A 21,983-nucleotide genomic window follows, 5' to 3' on the forward strand; every position below is an offset into this window, starting at 1 on the left:
AGCTTACACTAGAATATACATTTAACATAAAAGAAGGCAGTAATGGAGAAACTGGGGAACAAAAAGAGACATGAGACATAGAAAACATAGCAAAATGGTAGAAATCCTTCCTATTGGAAATTATATTAAATGGAAATGGATTAAACGCTCCAATTAAAAAGAGATTAGCAGAGTAGATTTTTAAAAAAAACATGATGCCCATATATGTTATTTACAAGAGACTCAAAGACAAAAATAGGTTGAAAGTAAAACAATGGGAAAAGATATTCCATGCAAATAGTAACCAAAAGAGACCTGGAGTGGCTATGCTAACATCAGACAAAATAGACTTTAAGACAAATGTTACAAGAGACAAAGAAGGACTTTATATAATGATAAAAGAGTCCATCAAAAGATAAAACAGTTATAAGATGTATGCACCTAACAGAGCCTCAAAATACATGAAGCAAAAATTGATGGAATAGAAAGAAGAAATAGTTCATCAGTAATAGTTAGAGCCTTCAATACCCTACTTTCAACAATGGATTGAACAACCAGCAGAAGATCACAAGGAAATAGAAGGCTTGAACAACACAATAATCCAACTGGACCTAACAGACATCTATGGAACATCCCACCCATGGTTCTGTTGAAAATACTATTGTTCTCAAGCACATGTGGAACATTCTCTAGGATAGAGCATGTATTAGGCTACAACACAAATGTCAATAAATTTAAAAGATTGAAATCATACAAAATATGTTCACTTGTCACAATGGAATGAAATGAGAAATCAATAACAAAAGGAAATTCACAAATATGTGGAAATTAAACAACAAGCTCCTAAATAGTCAATGGGTCTATGAAGATATCACAAAGGAAATGAGAAAATACCTGAGACAAGTTCATCCTCAAGTTCATGTAGAAATTCAGGGCAGCCAAAACGATCTTGGAAAAAAGAGAACAAAGTTGGAGGATTTCAACTTCTTGATTTCAAAAATTACTACAGAGCTACAGTAATCAAAACAATGTGGTACAGATAAGGATAGACATACAAATCAGTAGAGTCCAGATATAAACCTATATGTCTATAATTGACCTATACATCTAAATCAATTGATTTTTGACAAGGTTGCCAAAACCGCTCAACGGGGAAGGGCATAGTCTTTTCGACAAAAGATGCAAGGACAACTGGATAGCTACATGTAAAAGAATGAAGTTGGTTTCTTTCCTCACGTCATGTACAAAAATTAATTGACATTTATTAGAAATGATGAATTAAATGTGCCGTATGGGAATATGATTATAATATCTTAAGTTAAAAAAAATACAGGTTACAGAACAGATTATAATCTTATTTTTAGAAAATAAATTAACATTGCCAGTTATATCTAAATTTATGGACAGAAAAAGTGTTTACAAGAACAAGAACCAGAATGATTACAGTGATTATCTCTGGGTTTTAGAATTATAGATAGCTTTACTATATTGTTGTTATTCTTTTTATTTAACTATATTTCCTAATTATTCTACAATGAATATATGTTCGGTAATCATTTTTTAAAGTTAAAAACAATGCCATGCCAAGAATCTGAACCTTATCCTTAAGATAATGGAGATTAAATTTTTATAAATTAAATAATTTAAAATGCCCTAAGCAACTTAGCCAGATAAAAGAGTCTCACTGTGACCCCTCTGGGAACGTGGGAACATGAAGATTCCATTGATAAAACGGCAAATAGTATCCCTGCCTGTGTTTCTCTTGTAAATTCTGATTTCTGAATGTTGCTTTCTTGCTCCAGACCATGGCGAGTCAGTACATTAAGGAGAATAGCAGAGTAGGCCTTATCAGGTCATTGTGACCTGTAGACAAAAGACGATGCTTTCTGGAAGTGTCTCATTTGGGGCAGTGTTTTGTGTATCATCAGCAAGGCAGTCAGAGTAACCTTAGGTAGTAAAATTCCAGTAGAGGGTCTGGGGTATGGCTTTGTGATGGATGTGTTTCTGGTTTTGTTTTGGGACAGCAAACAGTTGGGTTTCAAATATTTCTGGGGAACCCCTTAGCTTAGACCCAGCTCATATCTGCCCCTGTGAACTTTCCTTACAGGAAAACTTGATCGGCGCTCTCTTGGCCATATTCGGGCACCTTGTGGTCAGCATTGCACTTAACCTCCAGGTAAGTTTCAGTCACCAGCACTGTCTAGGGCAGAGATGGAGCCGATAAGCCAGGGAGGGAGTCTGCTGTCGGCCCAGCTGCCTCCTCTCTGTGGGACTTTGCCCACTCTGTCCCTGGGTTGGGCTTAGGACAATACCTTGTGGATTATTCCAGAATCTCTCTTGATTCTTTGCCCCCTTGTTTCCCCCCATCACCCCTCAGCTCTGATGACAGCCCTCTCCATTACTTATAAGTCTCTGGCTGCCCTGCCCCAGATCCCCTTGGCCCATCTGGTTCTAAGGTGAGTTCATAGTGTTTCTCAGAGGGTCCCCAGTGGGACCGAGCCCCAAATTCCCAAGGCACTAACTCACCCATTAATACACTCCCCATTGGTTCTTCTCCCTTCCCTGCCTCACTTTCCCACTCCCTTACTCGTGCTTCCTAGAATCACCTCCCAAATCAACTCTTTGCTCCTAAGGCCTTGTCTCAGGGACTGCTTCTGGGAAACCCAGACTAAGACTTGACACCTGCGAACAGAATAATCCCATAGCACAGTGGCCACCTTCTCTCCCCCAGTGGCACCCAGCTTCTAGCTGCAATGAACTGCTCCCTGGAGCAGGCACATAAATGCACATGTGTACCTGGTACATCTCAGCTCCCAGGCGCACACATGTGGGTGTGTTTCTGAGGCTGCATGGTCTCTTAGCTACTTGTCTGGCTCATGCTCTTCCTTCTACAGAGCAGCATCTCTGCATCTGTATCTGCTGCTCTGTAGCTCCCACCATGATCTTCCCCGAAAGGCAGCCTTGGCCCTCTCAGTCAGCATGAGTTCCTAGCTTTCCTCAGTCACTGCCTCAGTTTTTATGTCCCAAGTTCACGAATTCCCCAAAAATATTCGCCCTACTGGGCCAAGTATCCACCACCCAAAGGAGGGCAGCAGTGCTTCCGGCACGTCCATAGAAGGGAATATAGTCGAGTGAGTACCCCGACTCTTGGGCATTGCTGTTAGAGGGCAAAGGTCAACCTGAGGCCATGCTTTAAAGTGGGGTCCTTAGATCATGGCTCCCACCCAGACTGCACACTGCCTGTGACATGCATTAAAAATGCATATTTTCAGGCCTCCCACCTACCCTCTGAGGATGAGGCCTAGGCATGTATATTTTTTCAAAGCTTACCAGGGAATTTTTAAGGCTTCCCAGCCAGTTTGAGAACTACGCTCTGAGAATGATTATCTAGTATTTAGATCACTACTGCTTTACTCTTCTCTGAGTAGGGACCCCAAAAACACCTGACAGATCTTCCCAAATAAGAGAAGGAGGTTGATTGAGGATACATGCATCGTAGCATCTTTTCCCCCAAACATCTGGGCAAATCACATCCTTTCTCGGATTTCTAGAAGTACTGCCACATCCGCCTGGCAGGCTCCAAGGACCCCCGAGCCTATTTCAAGACCAAGACATGGTGGCTGGGCCTATTCCTGATGCTGCTGGGTGAGCTCGGCGTGTTTGCCTCCTACGCCTTCGCCCCGCTTTCGCTGATCGTGCCCCTCAGCGCAGTTTCCGTGATAGGTAAGACCGGGGTCTCCCACATCCCTCCCCGGGGACTTACCTGCTTTGATGATAACAGGAATACAAAAATAGACAAAAGGCTTCCTATGCACCAGGCCCTGCTCTAAGCACTTTACAGATATTAATTCTTTTAATCTTCCCAGCAGTCTTTTTGGGGGAGAGACACTGTTATTATTCCCATTTTGCACCTGAGGAGACTGAGGCACAGAGCAGGGAACTTATTTTCCCCAAGTCACACAGCTAGAGAGGAGGGCTGGGATATGAACGAGGCCATCTATCTCCAGAATCTGTTCAAGATTCAGAAAGTTTATCAGAATTATTTCTTATATCTGCTGCAGAAGGAAGATAAACTTTAATCTATTCATCCTAACTCTGTCGAGGTAACCTCAGCTTTTATAGACCTCTGGTCTGTATGGCTCTAAGTTTTTCCGCTTATTCTCAGATCTTTGTACATCAACTGGTACTATTTTAAAACATCGTTAACTTCTCATCTGCCATTTTTCTGTGATTTCTGTAATCACCGAACCAGCGTTTCGTAACATTTGAACCAGCTAAAAGGCAAAAGAGCTTTCATGTCCATGAGGTCACCAAATGAAATAGAATTAGAAAAACGTTATTTTCTTCTTGGAAGATATTAGGACATTACTGAACAATAGTTTTTGCACATAGGACAATGAACTTGCTTTGAAATGTTTCCTTTCATCTTGCTGGCAAGCACTATACTGCCTGGAAGCTCTATCCTGCTCTCAAAGGAAAAATTCATATTTTGAGTCTTATTCCGCCTGGAACTAAGAGGGCCTCTTCTATATCAGGGATGGAATATTCATGGCAACTGAATGTCTCTCCTGTGGCCAAGGCAGACATTACTAATCGATCGTAGCATTCCATCCTTGATAGGGCCTCAAAATTCTCAGAGCTTTAGGCAGTCACTATCCTTTAGGGCAGTCGCAGGAAGTGTGAGTACATCTGCACACTTGGAAGGGAGAAAAAATAAGCAGGGGAAGATGTCACAGGTAGGCATTGCAGCGGAAGGAACAAGCAGCTCTGACAGTCCTGGGTTCAAGTCTAGCCTTCACTTACCAGCTGCATGGTCTTGAGTGGGTGCTTCACCGCTCTTAGCCTCAGTGTCCCCATTTTTCAAATAGGAATAATAATAGCACCCACCTTCGAGAGTGAATGTGCCAGAAATAACGCGTGTAAATTGCCTGGCGCACAAGTACTCAACGCACAGTTCTCCTGGCCTTGTCGAAAATCCTCAGGAAGGCTCAGAGAGAAGAGGCCCATTTTGAGATGGAATAACAGAGGAACCAGAAGGGACTGAGCTCTTGGGAGCATGAGTGAGAGGTTAGGCAGTTCCAAGCTTCAGTGCAGATGAGCCAGCCCAAAGGGCCTGGGCCAAAGGACTCCATTTGACTGATGGCAGCCTCAATTCTCTTTTCCCTGTGCTTCTTTTTTTAATAGCTAGCGCCATCATAGGAATCATATTCATCAAAGAAAAATGGAAACCTAAAGACTTTCTGAGTAAGTTCACTGATGTGAGCCACTGTTCTTAATTTTACGCGTGTGCTATTTTTTCATCGTAAAACCAGCTGACCGTGATTTAGAGATCATCTGTTCTCTGCTCTCCTCTGTGGTTTGATATTCCACCCACATGAGTCTTTCATCAGTGGTTCCCAAACCTGGCTACCTGTCAGAATCATCTGTGAGACTTTTTTAAATAGGCTTTCAATCATTCCATTCAATCAATATTTATTGAGTATCTATTGTTGGGATTTTAGGAGGCCCAATAAAAGGCACCCCATTTCCCTGAGTTCTAAAGCAATGGGAAATAAACACAGAAGGAGATCAGAAGTTATGCTTTATTATCAATAAAAGCTAAATTAGGGCATGCAGCTTAGGTGTGCAGCCAAGTGAACTCTCCCCCTCCCCCAAACAGTCTCCCAAGGAAACATTTCGGTTTACAGAATGGAACATTTACCCAGAATTACTGTCTCACATAGTCTGGGACAGGAAAGGAAAGAAAAAGAACAAAGCCTCAGTGTATAAATTCTTTTGATACATTAGCTCCACTCAGTTGAGAAATGTGGACCAATAGGGCAAGAGGCAGAGTGTCGTCAATCCATTGGAGTTCCCTCTACATGGAAACCTGAGGAGTGGAGAAGATGTGTTCCCCTAAGATACCTACTAAGTGCCACCCTCCGTTGTGGGTGCCAGGGATATAACAGTAGGACAGATGTGGTACCTATTCTCATGGAGATTATAGTTGAGTATGTGTGTGTGTGTTGGGGAAGATGGCATGTAATAAACGAGTAAACAACTAAATAAAATGGTTCTATATCTTAGTGCCTCTGAGAAAATAGAATGCTTCTTGGTGGGACATTGGGAACATAGGAAAACTTTACCTAGACTGGTTAGAGTTAAACTATCTGAAGAGATGATATTTGATATAGAGACACCATGCCAACATCTGTGGGTGGAGGTTCCATGTAGAGGGAACAGCAGGTGCAAAGACCCTGAGACAGGAATAAGCTTAGTGTGTCCATTTCAGTAAGGCCATTGTAGCTGGAGGGTGATAAGGGAAGGAGGACATGAGGGCAAGGAGGCATGGAGGAGTGGATGATATAGGGCCTTATAAACCATGCTTAGGAGTTAAGGAGTGACATGATGGTAGCCCAGGCTCTCTGTTCCCGGAGATTTTGAATCTGGGCTGGGGCCTGAACATTTGCATTCTTATCAAGCTCCCCAGAGTGAAGTATATTTGTCTGCAACTTGCTTTGAAATGTAAAACAAAATAAATAAATAAGATAGCTTGATGAATGGATGGAAGGATGAAGAGAACATACAGAGATAAAGCAAGTATAATGTTAATTTAGAACCTAGGTGGTAGGACTCTGGGTGCTTACTGTACAACTCTTTCAACTTTTCTGTGTGTCTGAAAAGTTTTTAAAACAAAATGTCAAGAAGAAGATGCTCCCAAGATGCTACGGAAACACAGCCAGGTTTGGGAACCACTGTTCTGAATCTTTGGTGTAGAATGAAAGATGGGGCCAGGAGGCTAAAAAAGAAATGAGTCTTAACACTGAAAAAAAGCAGAACTACTACTTAGTAAACAAATAATGCCAAGAAGACCAAAAGACTCATAGTGATTTGCAGTAGTCCTGATTTGGGGGTGGGGGCCTTGGGCTTGTTCTGCTTTATGTCCCTTCCAGGGTCACTCTAGGTAGTTCCAGAATAAGAGGCATGCTAGTCTGGCAGTGTCCTACATGAATGAAAAAGAAGGGCCCTTCGAGTATCTGCAGTTCTGTGGACACATGACATAGTGAGCAGAGCATGGGCTAGATTTTGGTCCTCCTCACCCCTGCAGCTAGGTGCCCTTGAGCAGTGAGCAACCTGCACAGCCGTACATGATTGCCTGCCAAAAGTTCCATTAAATTCATCATTCACCCGGTACTAGATCTGTGCTGGATACTGTAGGCATGGAAATGAGTGAGACTTAATCCCCACCTGAAGAAAAGTTAAGACAACAGACTATCTAAGCACAGAACTTACTCTGTTGAGTTGACATGGTTCATTCATTCATTGAACAACCGGTTTTGGGGCACCTTATAAGGCCTAGAATGAAAATAAGAGACATTTAATGTGGTATCATATTTTCTGGAAACAGTGGAATGACATAGGTATAGTTAGTCCTAGCCCAGATAAATCCAGAGACCTGCGGTCAGACTTCAGTTCTTTTCGGCTTGCCTGGGCCTGGGTTGGACCTCAAGAGGCTCTTTGCCAATTCCATGGGGTTTAACTGGATTGTCACAGGACCCCGGGGAAGAGTCAGGAAACTCTTGTCATTTACCCAGGAGCATGCCCTCCTGAGCCACTAACAGCTCTGTCTGACAGGTCTGTGGAGTAGAATATCGATAGTATTTAGACAGGTCCCTTGGGAGTAGGTTAAACAGCTAGTTGGGAAGGGATGAGGTAGTTTTTAAAAGGTTCATGGTAGGTGCTGAAAGTTTGCTTTGGAAGTTTTGTTTTATTTGCTTTTTTTTTTTTTATCTTGCCTATAAAAGTGATTCTAGCTTTAAAGTATTCCTTGTAAAATTCATGTTAAAACCACAGTGCAACATCTGAATGGCTAAAATGAGAAAGAAAAAATACACAAGTTTACTCTCATACTCTACTGGTGGACATGTAAATTGGTACAGCCACTTTCGAAAACGATTTGACAGTAACTACTAAACTGAATACCCACATAGCCTATGACCCAAGAATTCCACGCCTAGTTTTATACCCAACAGAAATATATAGCTACGTTTTTCGAATGGCACCACAGGAGAAGTTTATAGCAACATTATTTCCTATAAGACTGGACACTACTTAAATGCCCATCAGCAGTAGAATGGATAAATTGTGTCATATTCACACAATTGACTACTATGTAGCAGTGAGAATGAGGGAAGCTCACAATACAAATGAATCTCAGAAACATCATCCTGCATGAGCGCAGACACAAGAGAACATACTGTATGACTTCATGTATATAAAGTACGAACCCAAAAAAAAAAGGAGAAAAAGAAAAGAAAGAAAAAGAATAAAAAAATAAAACCTAAAAAAATGGAAATAAAAAATAAGAAAACAAATGGAAACACACACACACACACACACACACACACACACGGAAAAAAGAAAAAAAAAAGAATGAAAAAGAAAGAGTACAAAACCAGGCAAATATCAATGCTGGTAGAAGTCAACGTGTCACCCTGGGGGTGGGGTCTAGTGGCTGGAAGGGGACACGTGGGGATTTGCGGGTCCCGCTAACATTCCCTTTCTTGATCTGGGTGCTGGTTCCATGGATGTGCTCACTTCGTGAGAATTGATCAAGCGCTTTTTTATGCATGCTACACCTCTTTAAAATTTTTTTCACATTAAATGTTATTTTTAAAACACATTAAGGAAGATAACCTTTTTAAAAAAAAAAAAAGAAAGAAAGAAAGAAAGAAAAAAAACAAAAATACAAACAATAACAGGTGAGCCTTGTTGCCCCAGTAGCACATTCTGACCTGGGGCTGGCACCTGCTCTGAGCCCTGTGACAGCCTCCCCTTCCCTGCAGGGCGCTACGTCTTGTCCTTTGTCGGCTGCGGTTTGGCCATCGTGGGCACCTACTTGCTGGTGACATTTGCTCCCAACAGCCACGAGAAGATGACAGGCGAGAACATCACCAAGCACCTTGTGAGCTGGCATTTTCTCTTGTACATGGTAAGAGAAGCCTCTGGTCCTTCCGCCTGAGGTGGCGGGAGCGGGGATCGAGTCCTAGAAACCAGAAAGCTAAATACCCAGCGATAGGGGATTTGTGTGAATCGTGACATATTTCATATTTCACAGCACTGAAGACTGTGCTTGTGGCGAATGCGTAGTTCGTGGGGAAATGCTTTTTTCATTTACATCCTGAGTAGTGTCTAAAACAGCATATGTCATATGGTAACTTCATTTTTTAGAGGTATTTGTAGGTGTATACATATAATGTATCCATAAAGGGCTAGATGGAAAACAAATTTTATCAGTAGTTGTCTTTGGGAGATGGAATTATGACTGAGTTTTTATTTCATCTTTACGTATCATCCAAAATTTCTACGTAAGCATTTAAAACGTTTGTGGTAAGAACAAAAGTTAAAATTCTAAACAATTACAGAATGTTATTTCTTTCTTCTTGTCCAGTATCACACGACTGATAAAAACTGATAGAAATGAGGGAGACGCTGGAAACTTTGTCTCCTAAACCCCCAGCCTGAGCTCGGTCCTCTGCCCCAGTGACAGCCTGTGTTAGTTCTGCAAATAAGCTAATCAAAGAAAACATCCAAGGTAGTCGATAAAGCTACTGTTATATTCCTGTTCCATGCCTGGCACCGTGCTAAACACTCATTATGTGTCATCTCAGATTCTCTCAACAACCCTATAAAATACGTGCTTTTTCTCTCCATTTTCTGGTTGAGAAAACCAGAGCTCTGGGAGGTTAGCCCACTTGTTTTGAGTCTCATGAGAGCAGAGCTGGACTTGATGACCAGGCCTACCTGGCCTGACGTCACCTTCCTTCACCATGGCCTAATGACAATGGTGTTCACTGTGTTGCATCTGACACAAGCAGCCTGGGACCGCTCTAGGGGCCCCAGAATGTACTTTTTCCTCAGATTTCCCACAAGGCAGAAGAAAGATTTCCCCAAAGTTGGGGCCGTGTCCTCTCCCTCCTGCCAACTAACCCCAGTATCTACCCGGTGGGTGTGGAAAAATGTCTGCTGGACAGAGTGAAAGACCCACCTCTTCAGGAAAAGCTTTTCAGGAGTCCTCGGCGCCCTTACATGCTGCGTGACCTTGGCCAAGTCACTTAACCAGAAGCTCTGCCTCCTCTGTAAGCTGGCGGGAGTCACAGGACCTGGCATGGTTCTTGGAAGAGACACAGGTAGTGTGGAAACCACCCAGCACTTTGGCAGATGCTCAGTGACCAATTCAGTTTGTCTTCCTTAATTGTGACTGTGAGACCAAATCAAATTCGATAAATATTTTTGAGGGTCTGCTATGTGCCAGTCACTGTGGATATAAAAAATAAATGAGATATGCTCATGGAACTCAGGGTCTACCAGGAGGCACCAAAATATACACCGCCATCTTGCCATAGGACACCAAGTGCTATTCCAGCCTTCATTTAAGCACCATGAAGAATGGCCAAAAAATTGGGCTCCAGTCAACGCACGCAAGATGTTTGGAAATGTTAAGTAACTCTCCATCTGCTTGATGGAGTATTCTGCAGCCATTAGGGATAATTATGACAACTTTGTAAAACGTGAAAATTGTTTACGGTAACTAAAAACGGCCCAATACAAAATCGTGCATCCACTTTGATGACAGGGAGATAAAATATGTATTCACTGTGACAAAGACAGGAAGACACAGGAAAATGAAAACAGCTGTGTTTTATGGTCTCCAATTAGGAGGAATTTTCTAAAATTTTCTTTTCCAAATGCCCATTGTTTCTACATTGGTTTTTATAATAATAAACTTTGGTAGGAGGTTGGGGTAGGCGTAGGGAGCTGAGCCATTGTCGAAATTTTCTGCTTTAGTTTCTCTGGGTGCTGGGGCTGGCTTTACTACTTGGGAAAGTATTGCCAAATGTCTGGGCCTTGAAGGAGTAGAAAGGGCAAGTTGTTGATTCAAAGTGGAGAAACTTCTAAAACTTCAGATTTGCTGTTATCTAATCATAAGATTCTACTGATTGACCACCTTCTAAACACCAGGCATGGGGCCCCCTGTCTTCCGACAGTGTAGCTTAATGGAAAAGCACATTGGCTCTGGAGCCAGACTGTCCAGGTTCAGATCCTGCCTCTGCCATTTACTACCTTGAGATTATGTTAGTACCTACTTCATAGAATTATTGTGCTGCTTTAATGAGTTAAGTATAGATAAAATGCTAAGAATAGTGCCTGGCTTATTGTCAAGTTCATTAAGTGTAAGCTGTGATTATGGCCCTATAAGGTAAGAATTATCCCTATTTCACAGAGGAGGTAACTTAGGTTTAGAGACGTTAAAGTGACTGACCTAAGGTCACACGACTAGTTAAGCAGATCCAGGTTCAAACCTGGGCCTCCCTGACTCCAGACATCCTCTTCTTTCTACTCTTCTAAGCCACATGCATGGGAGGCTTGGTTAGGGGGTAAGGGGCACGTATACTTAGATGCTTCACCAAACAGCTCTTCTCTGTGAACAGACGTCTCCCTCCTTGACCCTCAGTTTTAATGGGGTTACCCAGGAAGCAGTGAAGTGAGAAGAGACCATCTCAGCCTCCTGAATCTTGGCCGTCCAAGACAGGGTGGTTACGAGGCCAGCACCTCACCCTCGAACCTCTGCCGTGAGGTGAACTCCTTCTCAGTGTTGTCCAGGGATTAGAGAGGTTCACTCAGCGCTCCCTCCTCGTCCACAGGATATCAGTCAGTAGTTTGGGGAATGCTGGGTGTTTCAATTCCCTTTCAACTCCAAGGGTCTGTGCATGGTGAAGTCAGCCGCATAACCTCCGGCCCAGCCCATCAGGGTCTCCAGGTCTTGCCTATGTCTGTGGCCCCCACTGACACCCCACCTTGCTGCTTTCCTAGCTCGTGGAGATCATTCTGTTCTGCTTGCTGCTGTACTTCTACAAGGAGAAGAACGCCAACAACATCATCGTGATCCTTCTCTTGGTGGCTTTACTCGGTGAGTGGGGGTCTGTGTGACTGAGTTTTGCCATCGGCCAGTAGCAGCAGAAGGTCCCTGCGGGCTGGTGGCAGCTCCCGTCAGTTCCATCATGCTGCTGGCTGCACTCAGCGTTCTTGCTCAAATACCAAGTCTCCTAAGTGCCAGGAACGATGCCGGTAACTGGCTACAGCGGTGCACAGGACAAAGCCCTGCCCTCGGGGAGTCTCCATCCTAAAGGGAGGAAACCACAGTAACCAAGTGGACAAATACGTAGGTAAAACCCATTGGGTCGGTGACAATTGTAGCGAAGAAGGCAGAGGAAGGGAGAGGAGGGCTGAGTTTATTTCAGAGAAGTCAGAGATGGACAAAGCTCCAACAACTGAGTCCTTAGGGTACATGTAAACCCAGTCAGAGGCTAGAAAGTCATTCTGGGTTCAAAGGCAAGAATTGATTTTGCTCTCTTTTTTCTTTTCTTTTTTCTTTTCTTTTAGAGGGATGGGTGCGATCCTAAATCAGATTGGGGGAAGGCTCTAAACTTGCATAGCATTTGATTACTAAACAGAGCTGTGAGAAATACCTGTTCTTCCTGAAGAAGGAACAGTAGGTGGGCGAAACCCTACTGCTGCCTCCTAGTCAAGCTCCCTGTTTAAGCCACACTGTCCTCTAAAAATGGGCATGAGAGAACACTCAAATCTTGGGGAGAGGGGAATGAAAGCAGATGGGCACTAGCGCCCCAGACGTGGCGTTTCCCTTCCGTCCTTCCCACAGCGAGCCCTACTCCAGCAACAGGCCATCGAGCACACAGAGAGATGTCACCTTATGACAGCATGGATTCTTTCGATTTTTCTAAAAACAATTTTATTGAGACATAATTTACATACCATAAAGTCTACCTGTTTAAAGTACACAATTCAGTGATGTTTAGTATATTCACAAAGGTGTGCCACCATCTTCGTAATCAAATTTCAGAACTTTTTTGTCACCCAAAAAGGAAACCCTCTGCCCATTAGCGGTTACTCCCCATTCCATCCCTCTCCCAGCCCCTGGCCAACCGCTAATCTACTTTCCATCTCTATGGATTTGCCTTTCGGGACGTATTATATAAATATATGTGGGTTTTTGTGACCAGCTTCTTTCACTGAGCATGTCATAGAGGTTCATCCATGTTGTCGCGAGTGTCAGTGGTCCATTCCCTGGTGACTTTGTTCTCGAAGTGGATTGGAAGGTCACAGTCCCAAAACGTTCTCTCCTGGTGAGTAGGAAGGCCAGAAGGTTCTGAGGCACACTGGCCACTTTCCTGTCTCCTCACCAACAAGGACAGCCTGATGAAAGTGCCTGTCCTAACTGGCTGCTGATGTTTAAAAGCTGCAGTCTGTGCAGCTGAGGGGCTCAGAAGTCGCTGTGTGTGATGGGCTGTTGGCGGGAGAAGGCAAAATGAGCTAAGCTGAGAAAAACAGAAAAGCAGAGCATTTCAGCTGCAATAAGGGGCTTCATTTGTACCGGAGTTGGGGGTGGTTCCTTTAAACTCCTTTTAAGCTTTGATGAGGGAATCCGACAGTTGAAAGTTTGGACTCATTTCTGTACCACTAGGCAAAGCACTGGTCTCCATGGTGAACTGAACAGGATGGTCCACCAGGTGTGTGGGGTGATGAGAACCATGTGGAAAGAAAATATTAGAACTTATATTTATTTCGATCTCCACCTTTTAAATGATATTTCCTGCACAGGTTTTATAAGGTACCCACCATATAAGCACAGTGTTACATGACTGTAATTCTAAAATGCATAAACACACATATCGAAAAAGTATGTGCATATGGGTAGGGGTAAGATTCCAGAGCATTTAGAGACCTCTGTCTAAAGAAGTATTTTTTTAAATAAATTTATTTATTTAAATTAGTTTCAAGTATATAGTACATTGGTTAGACATCTATATTGTTCATAAAACGATCCCCCCTTCCCCCAAATGGTCCCTCCGTCTCCTGACCCTCCACTTAACCATCATATTAATGCTAACTGCATTCCCTAGCCATGCTCCCTTTCCTCGTGCCCAACTATCAACTGCTAATTTGTACTTCTTTAACCCTTCACCCCACTCTCTCAGCCCCCAACCCCCGCCCCTCTGTCCATCACCAAATTATCCACTATATTTGTGAGTCTGCTTTTGATTAGTTTGTCCTTTTTGTTCCCTTAGATTCATCACATAAGTGAAATCATATGGTATTTATCTTTCTCTATCTGACTTATTTCACTCAGCGTAAAAACCTCTAGGTCCATCCACGTCGGAGCAAATGGTAGGATTTCGTTTAAAGAAATAGCTTTAAAAATACAATTGAGAGAGCACTTAAGAAAAAAAGGTCTTTCTCCACCACACGTTTTTTCTGTGATTGCCGTGAGAATGATACCCAGAGAAGTTCATTTATTCCTTCGAAGACTGTTCTGACCTCCCGTGGTGTCACAGGGACAATGCTGCTGCCCTGGGGTCCAGGGACCTGAACTCGTTCGTTGTCTCTTCTCACCAGGGTCTAGAAGTGACGTTTGGAGATGGCCGTTGAGGTTTTACTCTCCTCCCTTCTGTGGTGTAGCAGCACAGATGGCAGGCGGCTCATGGGACAAGGACGAGGTCTGGCACAGATGGTGCCTTCTCGCCATGCGACTCGCTGGCCTGGTCATGCCAGTATTCCCTCCATCTTTTCTGACAAAGCCCTTCGGGGCGATAAACTGCCTTGCGGGGTCTGACTCTCTCCATGTCCCTGAGGCCCCCACTTGCCCTCTGTACCTTCTGCAGGCTCCATGACAGTGGTGACAGTGAAGGCGGTGGCGGGGATGCTCGTCTTGTCCATCCAGGGGAACCTGCAGCTGGACTACCCCATCTTCTACGTGATGTTCGTGTGCATGGTGGCAACCGCCATCTATCAAGCCGCGTGAGTTAGGGTTCTTCTGCTGGGCCTCGACACCGCGGCTCTTCCATTTTCTGGGCCCGATTACATTCGTTTTCGAAGTAAAACGCCATAGGGAGGCAGGATGTTCAGATGCAGCCTACCGCCAGGGTCTGGCACTCACCGTGAGAGAGAGGGCTGCTAATTTGCTGAGTTGTCACATGGAAGGGCTCTGCTCCTTGAAAGGCGAGCCTGGGGTGGTTGTGTTTGACCTTCTGCCTCAAAATGTGAGAGGTGCGTGGTCGGAGGCGGCCTCGACCTTCCATCTGCTCCAAGGCAGGCATCCGTTTCAGGGACTTCGGGAGAAGCTGTGCCATCCCTTGACACACCTACCTATTTGTCTGCAAGGTGGAAAACAAAAGGTTGTCCTCGAGAAATCTCCCCAAATCTGCTCAAGTCAAAGAGTTGGGTAATCATTTCTCTTAAGTCAAAAGCAGCAGTTCTGAGGGCAGGCCTGGGCCGTGTTCCCGTCTGAGACCTAATGTCCAGTAGTGGGCCTGGAAGGGAATGGGACAAGCCTGCCTGGGGACAGGAGGGTGGACTGGGCAGGTTTCAGTGCAGTGAGTGAGGCTGATCCGCCCAGGGCAGGTCAGGCCCAGACTCCAGCAGCCTGGGCTCACTGTCCACCAGCGTGGCCACAAGGGATCATAGGAGTGACCGCTGCTGACTGGGTGCCCAGTGTAAGCTTGCTCCATTCTCTTTACTTTCACATGAATTTGAATTCATTTCATCCTCACAACACCCCTTCAGGCAGGTGATACTATCCTCATTTTGCACATGAAGAACCGTAGCAAGTGAGGTTAAAAGGCCAGGAAGTGGGGGAGCTGAGATTTGAATGCAGGCATCCGGCTCCCTGGCCCACACCCCTCTCTCTGTTCTGCCACCTCCCCTCAGCTTCTCTAAGAGGCAGATTCCTCGGCGGTAAATGAGAATAACAGTCCCTTCCTGAGAGAATCACATAAAGCTTTTAGGACGGTTCCCAGGATAACGCTGGGTAAATAGCATCATCTTTTACGATCATTATTACTATGCCAATGTCGATTATTACTGTTCTTCGTCCTACAACAATTCCCGTCATCACCACTGAGCCCCTGCAAAGCTCTGTGCCGACCACTCAGGGGTCACAAAGACGAATCAGATGCCCTGCCTGCCTCCTGGGGCTCATGATGGGCTTCCCACACACAGGCAAGGAAGAAACAGTATCTGTCCTCAAGGCACTCACAGCCCTGGTGGGGGGCAGCCTGATCAACAGACGATTACAGTTGAGTGAGAAGTATGTTATGGTGTAAGCACTTACACAATAACTAAAACACTACGCAGAGAAAGGACAAAGGATATATTCCAAAATGATGGCAGTGTTTATCCTAGATGGAGAGATTACAAAGGACTCCAATTTTCTCTTTTTCCTGTATTTATTGCAGTGATCATATTGTTTTTTAATTAAGAAGAAAATTTCTTTTTAAAAAAATACTGGAACAATAGGCAGAATGTGATAAATGATGTAAGAATTTCTTGAAGTGTTTAAGCGACCAGAAATGGCTCTTTTTAGTGAGGTGGATATGCAGGGGACGCAGCAGAGAGGAGAAGGGCATTTCTGGTGATGAGAACCATATGGTCATAGTTGTGAGAACAGGAAGGCATGGCCTGCTTGGGGAATGGGAATGGGCCTCAGGTTATGTGTCTACGAGAAGAATGGGAGCAAAGCATGGACCCTAGATCTAGAGATACACGAGGATGGCATCTTTATAAAACCAAGGACTGTTCCTTCATGAGTTGTCTTCCCATTTCAAACCAGCTCTATTGGTAGCCCTCAGCTGTCACCTCAGCCTTGACGACATCCCCACAGCCTACTCACCAGAGTGCTTTTGTTTTGCAGCTTTTTAAGTCAAGCCTCACAGATGTACGACTCGTCTTTGATTGCCAGTGTGGGCTACATTCTATCCACAACTGTTGCCATCACAGCAGGTAGGGGTGGCCAATTGCTAGATTTCCGTCTTCTACCTTAGCAGTAGGGACGGTACCCCCGTGTGGAGGGAGGAGGCTCCATCTCGATCACAAGGCCAATTCCACTGACTTGTCTGCCCACAGAGAAAGTACAGGATTCAGGGAGACCTGGGTTTGCATCCCAGCACAGACGCAAATCTATGTGGCTCTGGGAAAATCACTTCACCTCTCTGAGCCTAAGTTCCACATTTGTAAAACGGTAGTCATAACACTTAACCTCCTAGGATTGAAATATATATAATCCAAATGTCCCCCACTTTGTAGTGCGTGTGAAAGTTCAAAAAGTTCTTGAACAATTTTTGCCATCATCAGCTAGCTCCACAGCCTCCATTGGCCAAGTGACCATAAATTAATTCTACATAATTTTTGGAGATGGTTGGTATAGGAAGCATCTGCAACCTAACAACTCAGTTGGTGATCATTATTATTATGCCCAAATCCCACTCAAAGAGGTAGGAATGCGCTGCCAGGGCCTGTGCTGTGAGCGGTACCAGGGATCAGGTGGGGCATTGACCCAGAGCAGTCAGAAAGCTAACCCGATGTGAAGATTAAGGCATGGTCGAGAACTTGGGTCCAGCCAAGGTTGAAAGGAAGAGCAGACACCAGAGTTGAGAAAGAAGTCGGGCAGGGAATCAGGAGCCCAGGAATACAGCATGAAGCTCGTGATTGTGAAATGAGTCCAGACTGGTACTGGCTGCTGGGTGAGGGTGGCAGACCCAGGTCAGTCCCATGCCGCAGGAGTGGACCTGCAGGCTTGACATCTGCTGGCCACATTAGGTTAGAAAACTCTGACAGCTTAAACACAAAGCTTTGTTTATCCATATTAAGAAATATAGGGAAAAAGGTGTGTAAAAACTGGTAAATATGGGCTGTAGTTTAGTACACAGTATTGTTTCATTGGGAGGAGGCTGGGTACATGGGAACTCGGTACTATTCAGTATCTCAACATAAAAAGTTGAGGGAAAAAAAATGGAAATAAGAGGGGCCTAGAAGGGGGAGAAAGAAGACAACCTATTTCCCAAAATGGCTTTTGTGGGAAGCCATAGTGTTTTTTGATCACTTTTGGTTTCCTGCACGGAAGAGAGCTTAGCTCCGTCCCAGACAGACTGGCAAGTAGGTGATTTGAAAATCACTCATTGTGTTTTCTGTTATTTGCTGCAGGCGCAATATTTTACCTGGATTTCCTAGGGGAGGACGCACTGCACATCTGCATGTTTGCACTGGGGTGAGTTCCGACCCTCTGTCTGGCCCCAGAGCAGTGGGTGTAGAATTCCTGGCCGTTTGCCTCTTCCCCCGCGTTACTGCTTCAGCGTCTCAGGCCATCCTTTAGAGTCAGCGGAGCAGCTGGGATTGGGCATTTCGTCCCCAGAGGTGAGCGCTTGACTCCCCAAAAGGCTTTATCGCCTTCCCCTTTCTTCTCCTTGTTCTTTAATCTCCTCGTCATTTCTAAAAATCACCTTTTAACACATGAAAGGGCTCTCAGCCTCACCTCTGAACAAAGAAATGCATTTTGAACCTACAGGAGATACCATCATTTTGCAAAAACTAACAGAATTGATAATAGTCCCTGTTGGCAAGAGAATGAGACCACACTCTGCCTTACTGTGAGAAGTTCTTCGATGCGAGAAGACAATTTGGCCATAAAAGTTTTAAATAAGCATCCTCTTGGATGCATTTCATTTCCTATCATTTATCTTGGAACAATAATTGAAATGGGACACAAAGACATGTGTATAAGGCTATTTATTAATTTTAAAATTAATCGTGTAAGCAAATAATTGGAAGCAACCTCAATGCCCAAAAGTAAAACACAGGTTAAATAAATTATAGTATATCTGTATAATAAGTACCATTTTACCATTTTGCCATTTTGAAAAATCGAGGCCCGTCTATAGAACCACGTCTAGATACTTTAGATGGGAAAAGTTACTCTTTTTTTATGTCGACACTAAGACCCAGCAACTCCACCTCTAGATATATACCCAAAGGAAATGAGTACGTATATTGACAAAATGACTTGTGCACGGATGTTTATGGTAGCTTTACTTATAATACACACAAATTAGATATATAGCACAAATGTCTGTCAGCAGGAGAGAGGAAAGCAAATGGTAGTATATTCAGACAATGGATTCAATACACCAGTTAAAAATAATGCACTACTAATATACACAATAAAGTGGATAAATCTGAAAAACATTTATCGGGTGAAAGAAACCAGACAGAAAAGAGTCCTCCATGCTACGATTTAACTTACAAGAAGTTCAGGAACCGGCAAATTGAATCTGTGGTGAAAGAAGTCAGAAGCATGGGTTTCCTCTGGGGAGGGGTTGCACGAATTGAGATGGGCACAGGGGATGAAATGTCTTCTCTGTTGACCTGGTGATGATTGCACATGTGTATACACAGGGAAAATCCATGGCACTCTATAGTTAGGGTTTATGCATTTTACTGCATGAACATTCTACCTCAGTTTTTAGAAAGTGTGCTTGTTTATCTAAGCCTTAGAGAAAAGAAAAAAAAAAAAGAGGGGGCGTAGGACTGGGGAAGTACGGGAAATTTCCAATTTTTACTTTCTCTACTCCTGTATTGACTGAATTTAGGCCATAAAGAACTTTTCCAATTTAAAAAAAAAAAGACATTCTTAAAGGCAAGGTTCTGAGATACAGGCTAATTGGAAGTGTAGAACCATGAGAGTTTTCCCCAGGAGAGTCTAATTTATTCTGATTGAGGCTCATGTAGAGTGTAGGGTGTATGGGGCTGCACGGGGTGTTATTATTCATCTCATGTCTGCTCCCTGCTGATCTCAGGCCCAGCAGCCTTTCCAGGCTGCTTAGCAAGAAAGCCCCCTCCACAGCCCTCAACCTTCGCCTTACCTTTGTCCTATTACCTGGGTTGGAAAGTATCCCTCCCAACCTCGCTCTGGCCTGATTCCTCTCCTGTCTTTGTTCCTCAGGTGCCTCATCGCATTCTTAGGCGTCTTCTTAATCACACGTAACAGGAAGAAAGCCATTCCATTTGAGCCCTATATCTCCATGGATGCCATGCCAGGTAACGTTAAAATTCCTCGTCTCCAGCTGGCCAGCTCATCCATATAGAATGACTACTACTTCTTGTTTAAAAAGAGACAACCGGCCACTGGATTTAATACAGGGAAGAGATGTACTGTGTCGTTAAAGTCTCTCTCTCTCTCTCTCTCTCTCTCTCTCACTCTCTCTCTCTTTTTCTCTCTCTCATCTTGTTGTGCAAAAGAGGGGGCAATGGCTGAGGGGCCTCAGTTGGTTTTGAGCACATCTGGCCAGTTCTCATGTCTATTTGGGGATCTTTTAAAGACAGTCCTGGTTCACGCTGAATTTAATTATGATCTACAGCCCCAGGCTTCAGGCCTGCAAAAGGAAAATCCCACTTATCTAGTTGGAATGGAATGATCACAGAAGAGGAGGAAAATGGGATGAATGAAATTGAAATACTAGAGTGTAAATTGTTCTGGAAAGCCTAATTTCCCAGGGAGCTAAGAGTTCACACTGAAAAACACAATCTCAGACGCCCTTCAGACATGACAGTAGCATGAAGGTGTGAATCAGCACAGAGCTGGCACGAGCTTGTCCAGCTTCAAGGGATCCAGATTAGAAAAGTTAAGACTAGGTTTGCTGACCTAAATTCTATGAGATGCCAGTGATCACTAGCTTTCACTCTTTAACTCACAATTTTTATTTTAGATCTATAAGATGGAACTCTCCAAAATATAATCTCCCCCCTCACCTTCATTAAGAGTCTAATGAACCAAATAGAATCATATCGATGGCATAGGGTGCTGCTTAATAAGGAACTCTGTGATATAGGTGTGTTTTCAGGGCTGACTGATGTGTCCCTACCTCACATGACCCCAGGGTTGATGTGTCTCCTTTTATATTATTCCCTCATGTCTTGCTGTTTAGCTCTTGTCTGTCATTCTTGCCATTGCCTGCCTGCAACTCCTGCTGTTACCAGCATAGCAACTCCATGTCAGTCTTTTCATTTGACCCAACTCGTTCTAATTTGTGTGTAAAATTAAATAAGCTCTAAGCTGGGGCCTTAAGATTTCTCCTAGGAGTTAAGTGCATGAGCTTTAGTGCATGGACTTTTTAAACATCTAACCTGGCTGCTCAGATGCCTTTTTTGCTTACTTCCTTGTTCTCGGCTGTGTTCCGGATAGATGAGGGCGCTGGATAGCTGAATTCCAGATAGGTGAGGTGTCAACTCTGTGTGTGTGCAAGTATGTGTATGTACCTGTGTGTTTGTGTGTTGATAAATTGTGTATGTGTATATATCTATAAGTGTTTGTATATGCATATATACAGATGTATTTTCTGGTAGAAAATAGAAGGTAACCTAAGGTAATCCTAGATATTAACATTCTGGATCTGTTTGTGAATATGGCTCTCACTTCCTATTTGTACCTCATGATCGGTGGGAAGTCAAATGTTGAAGAAAGGAGACCCTGCCCTATTGCTGTGGCAGGTCAGGACACTTCTGAGTAGGCATGTGTTCTGTGCAATGAAGAACACGGGCTTGGAGTTCAGATGACCTGGATTCAAATCCCAGCTATGCCCCCTACCCACTCTGTGACCTCGGGCCTGGATCTCCCAAGGCCTCTGACACCTCACTTATAAAATTAGACTCCTTTCAAGGTAGGGAGATAACATGTGAAAGGCCCCTTGTGCTGTGTCTGGGACGTGGTAGATGCCTGGTTAAATTTGGTTTCACTTCCCTTTTGTTTTAGAAAAACTTTGAAAATTTCAAACACTTGTTTGATCTGATGCCAGGTAGAACATGAAGAATAAAACCACTTAAACAGAGTGGCTTTTTTAGCTATTTGGGGTCCTGGTTGGCATCAGGACCTTGCCTTTGGTCTACGTAGACTGATATCTTTACAACCAACCAGTAGCTACTGTTCAAGAGGCATTCCAAAAATTTAATACATGTCACAACTTGGAGAGGCTTTGAATAATTCTAGCACCTGAAAGACTTCTTTAAAAAGGAGAAAGAGAAAAGCAGTTCTTGAAAGCCGGGAGCTGGGCCTTGGTGTTCCCTGACCGAACATAAACAATTTCATAGGACATCCACATCAGACAGAGCTACTCAGTGAC

General features: G+C 43.9%; 1 protein-coding gene across 5 annotated transcripts in view; it reads left to right on the top strand.

Moving 5' to 3' along the window:
• NIPAL3 (NIPA like domain containing 3) overlaps positions 1-21,983 on the top strand; it is a 40,110-nt gene that overhangs the window by 12,843 nt on the left and 5,284 nt on the right. For 3 of the 5 annotated variants that reach the window (XM_039854681.1, XM_039854682.1, XM_039854684.1), the window contains 9 exons: positions 2,087-2,155; positions 3,531-3,702; positions 5,164-5,223; positions 8,805-8,950; positions 11,833-11,929; positions 14,700-14,835; positions 16,727-16,815; positions 18,016-18,079; positions 19,811-19,905. In XM_039854681.1, coding sequence (XP_039710615.1) covers positions 2,087-2,155; positions 3,531-3,702; positions 5,164-5,223; positions 8,805-8,950; positions 11,833-11,929; positions 14,700-14,835; positions 16,727-16,815; positions 18,016-18,079; positions 19,811-19,905 — 928 coding nt within the window. Of the gene's footprint in view, positions 1-2,085; positions 2,156-2,356; positions 2,436-3,530; positions 3,703-5,163; positions 5,224-8,804; positions 8,951-11,832; positions 11,930-14,699; positions 14,836-16,726; positions 16,816-18,015; positions 18,080-19,810; positions 19,906-21,983 lie in introns of those variants that run through there. The other 2 variants (XM_039854686.1, XM_039854685.1) reach the window with 2 other exon arrangements.

The sequence above is a fragment of the Pteropus medius genome, unplaced genomic scaffold, assembly GCF_902729225.1.
Source record: "Pteropus medius unplaced genomic scaffold, Ma_sr-lr_union100, whole genome shotgun sequence".
Classification (NCBI taxonomy): Eukaryota; Metazoa; Chordata; class Mammalia; order Chiroptera; family Pteropodidae; genus Pteropus; species Pteropus medius.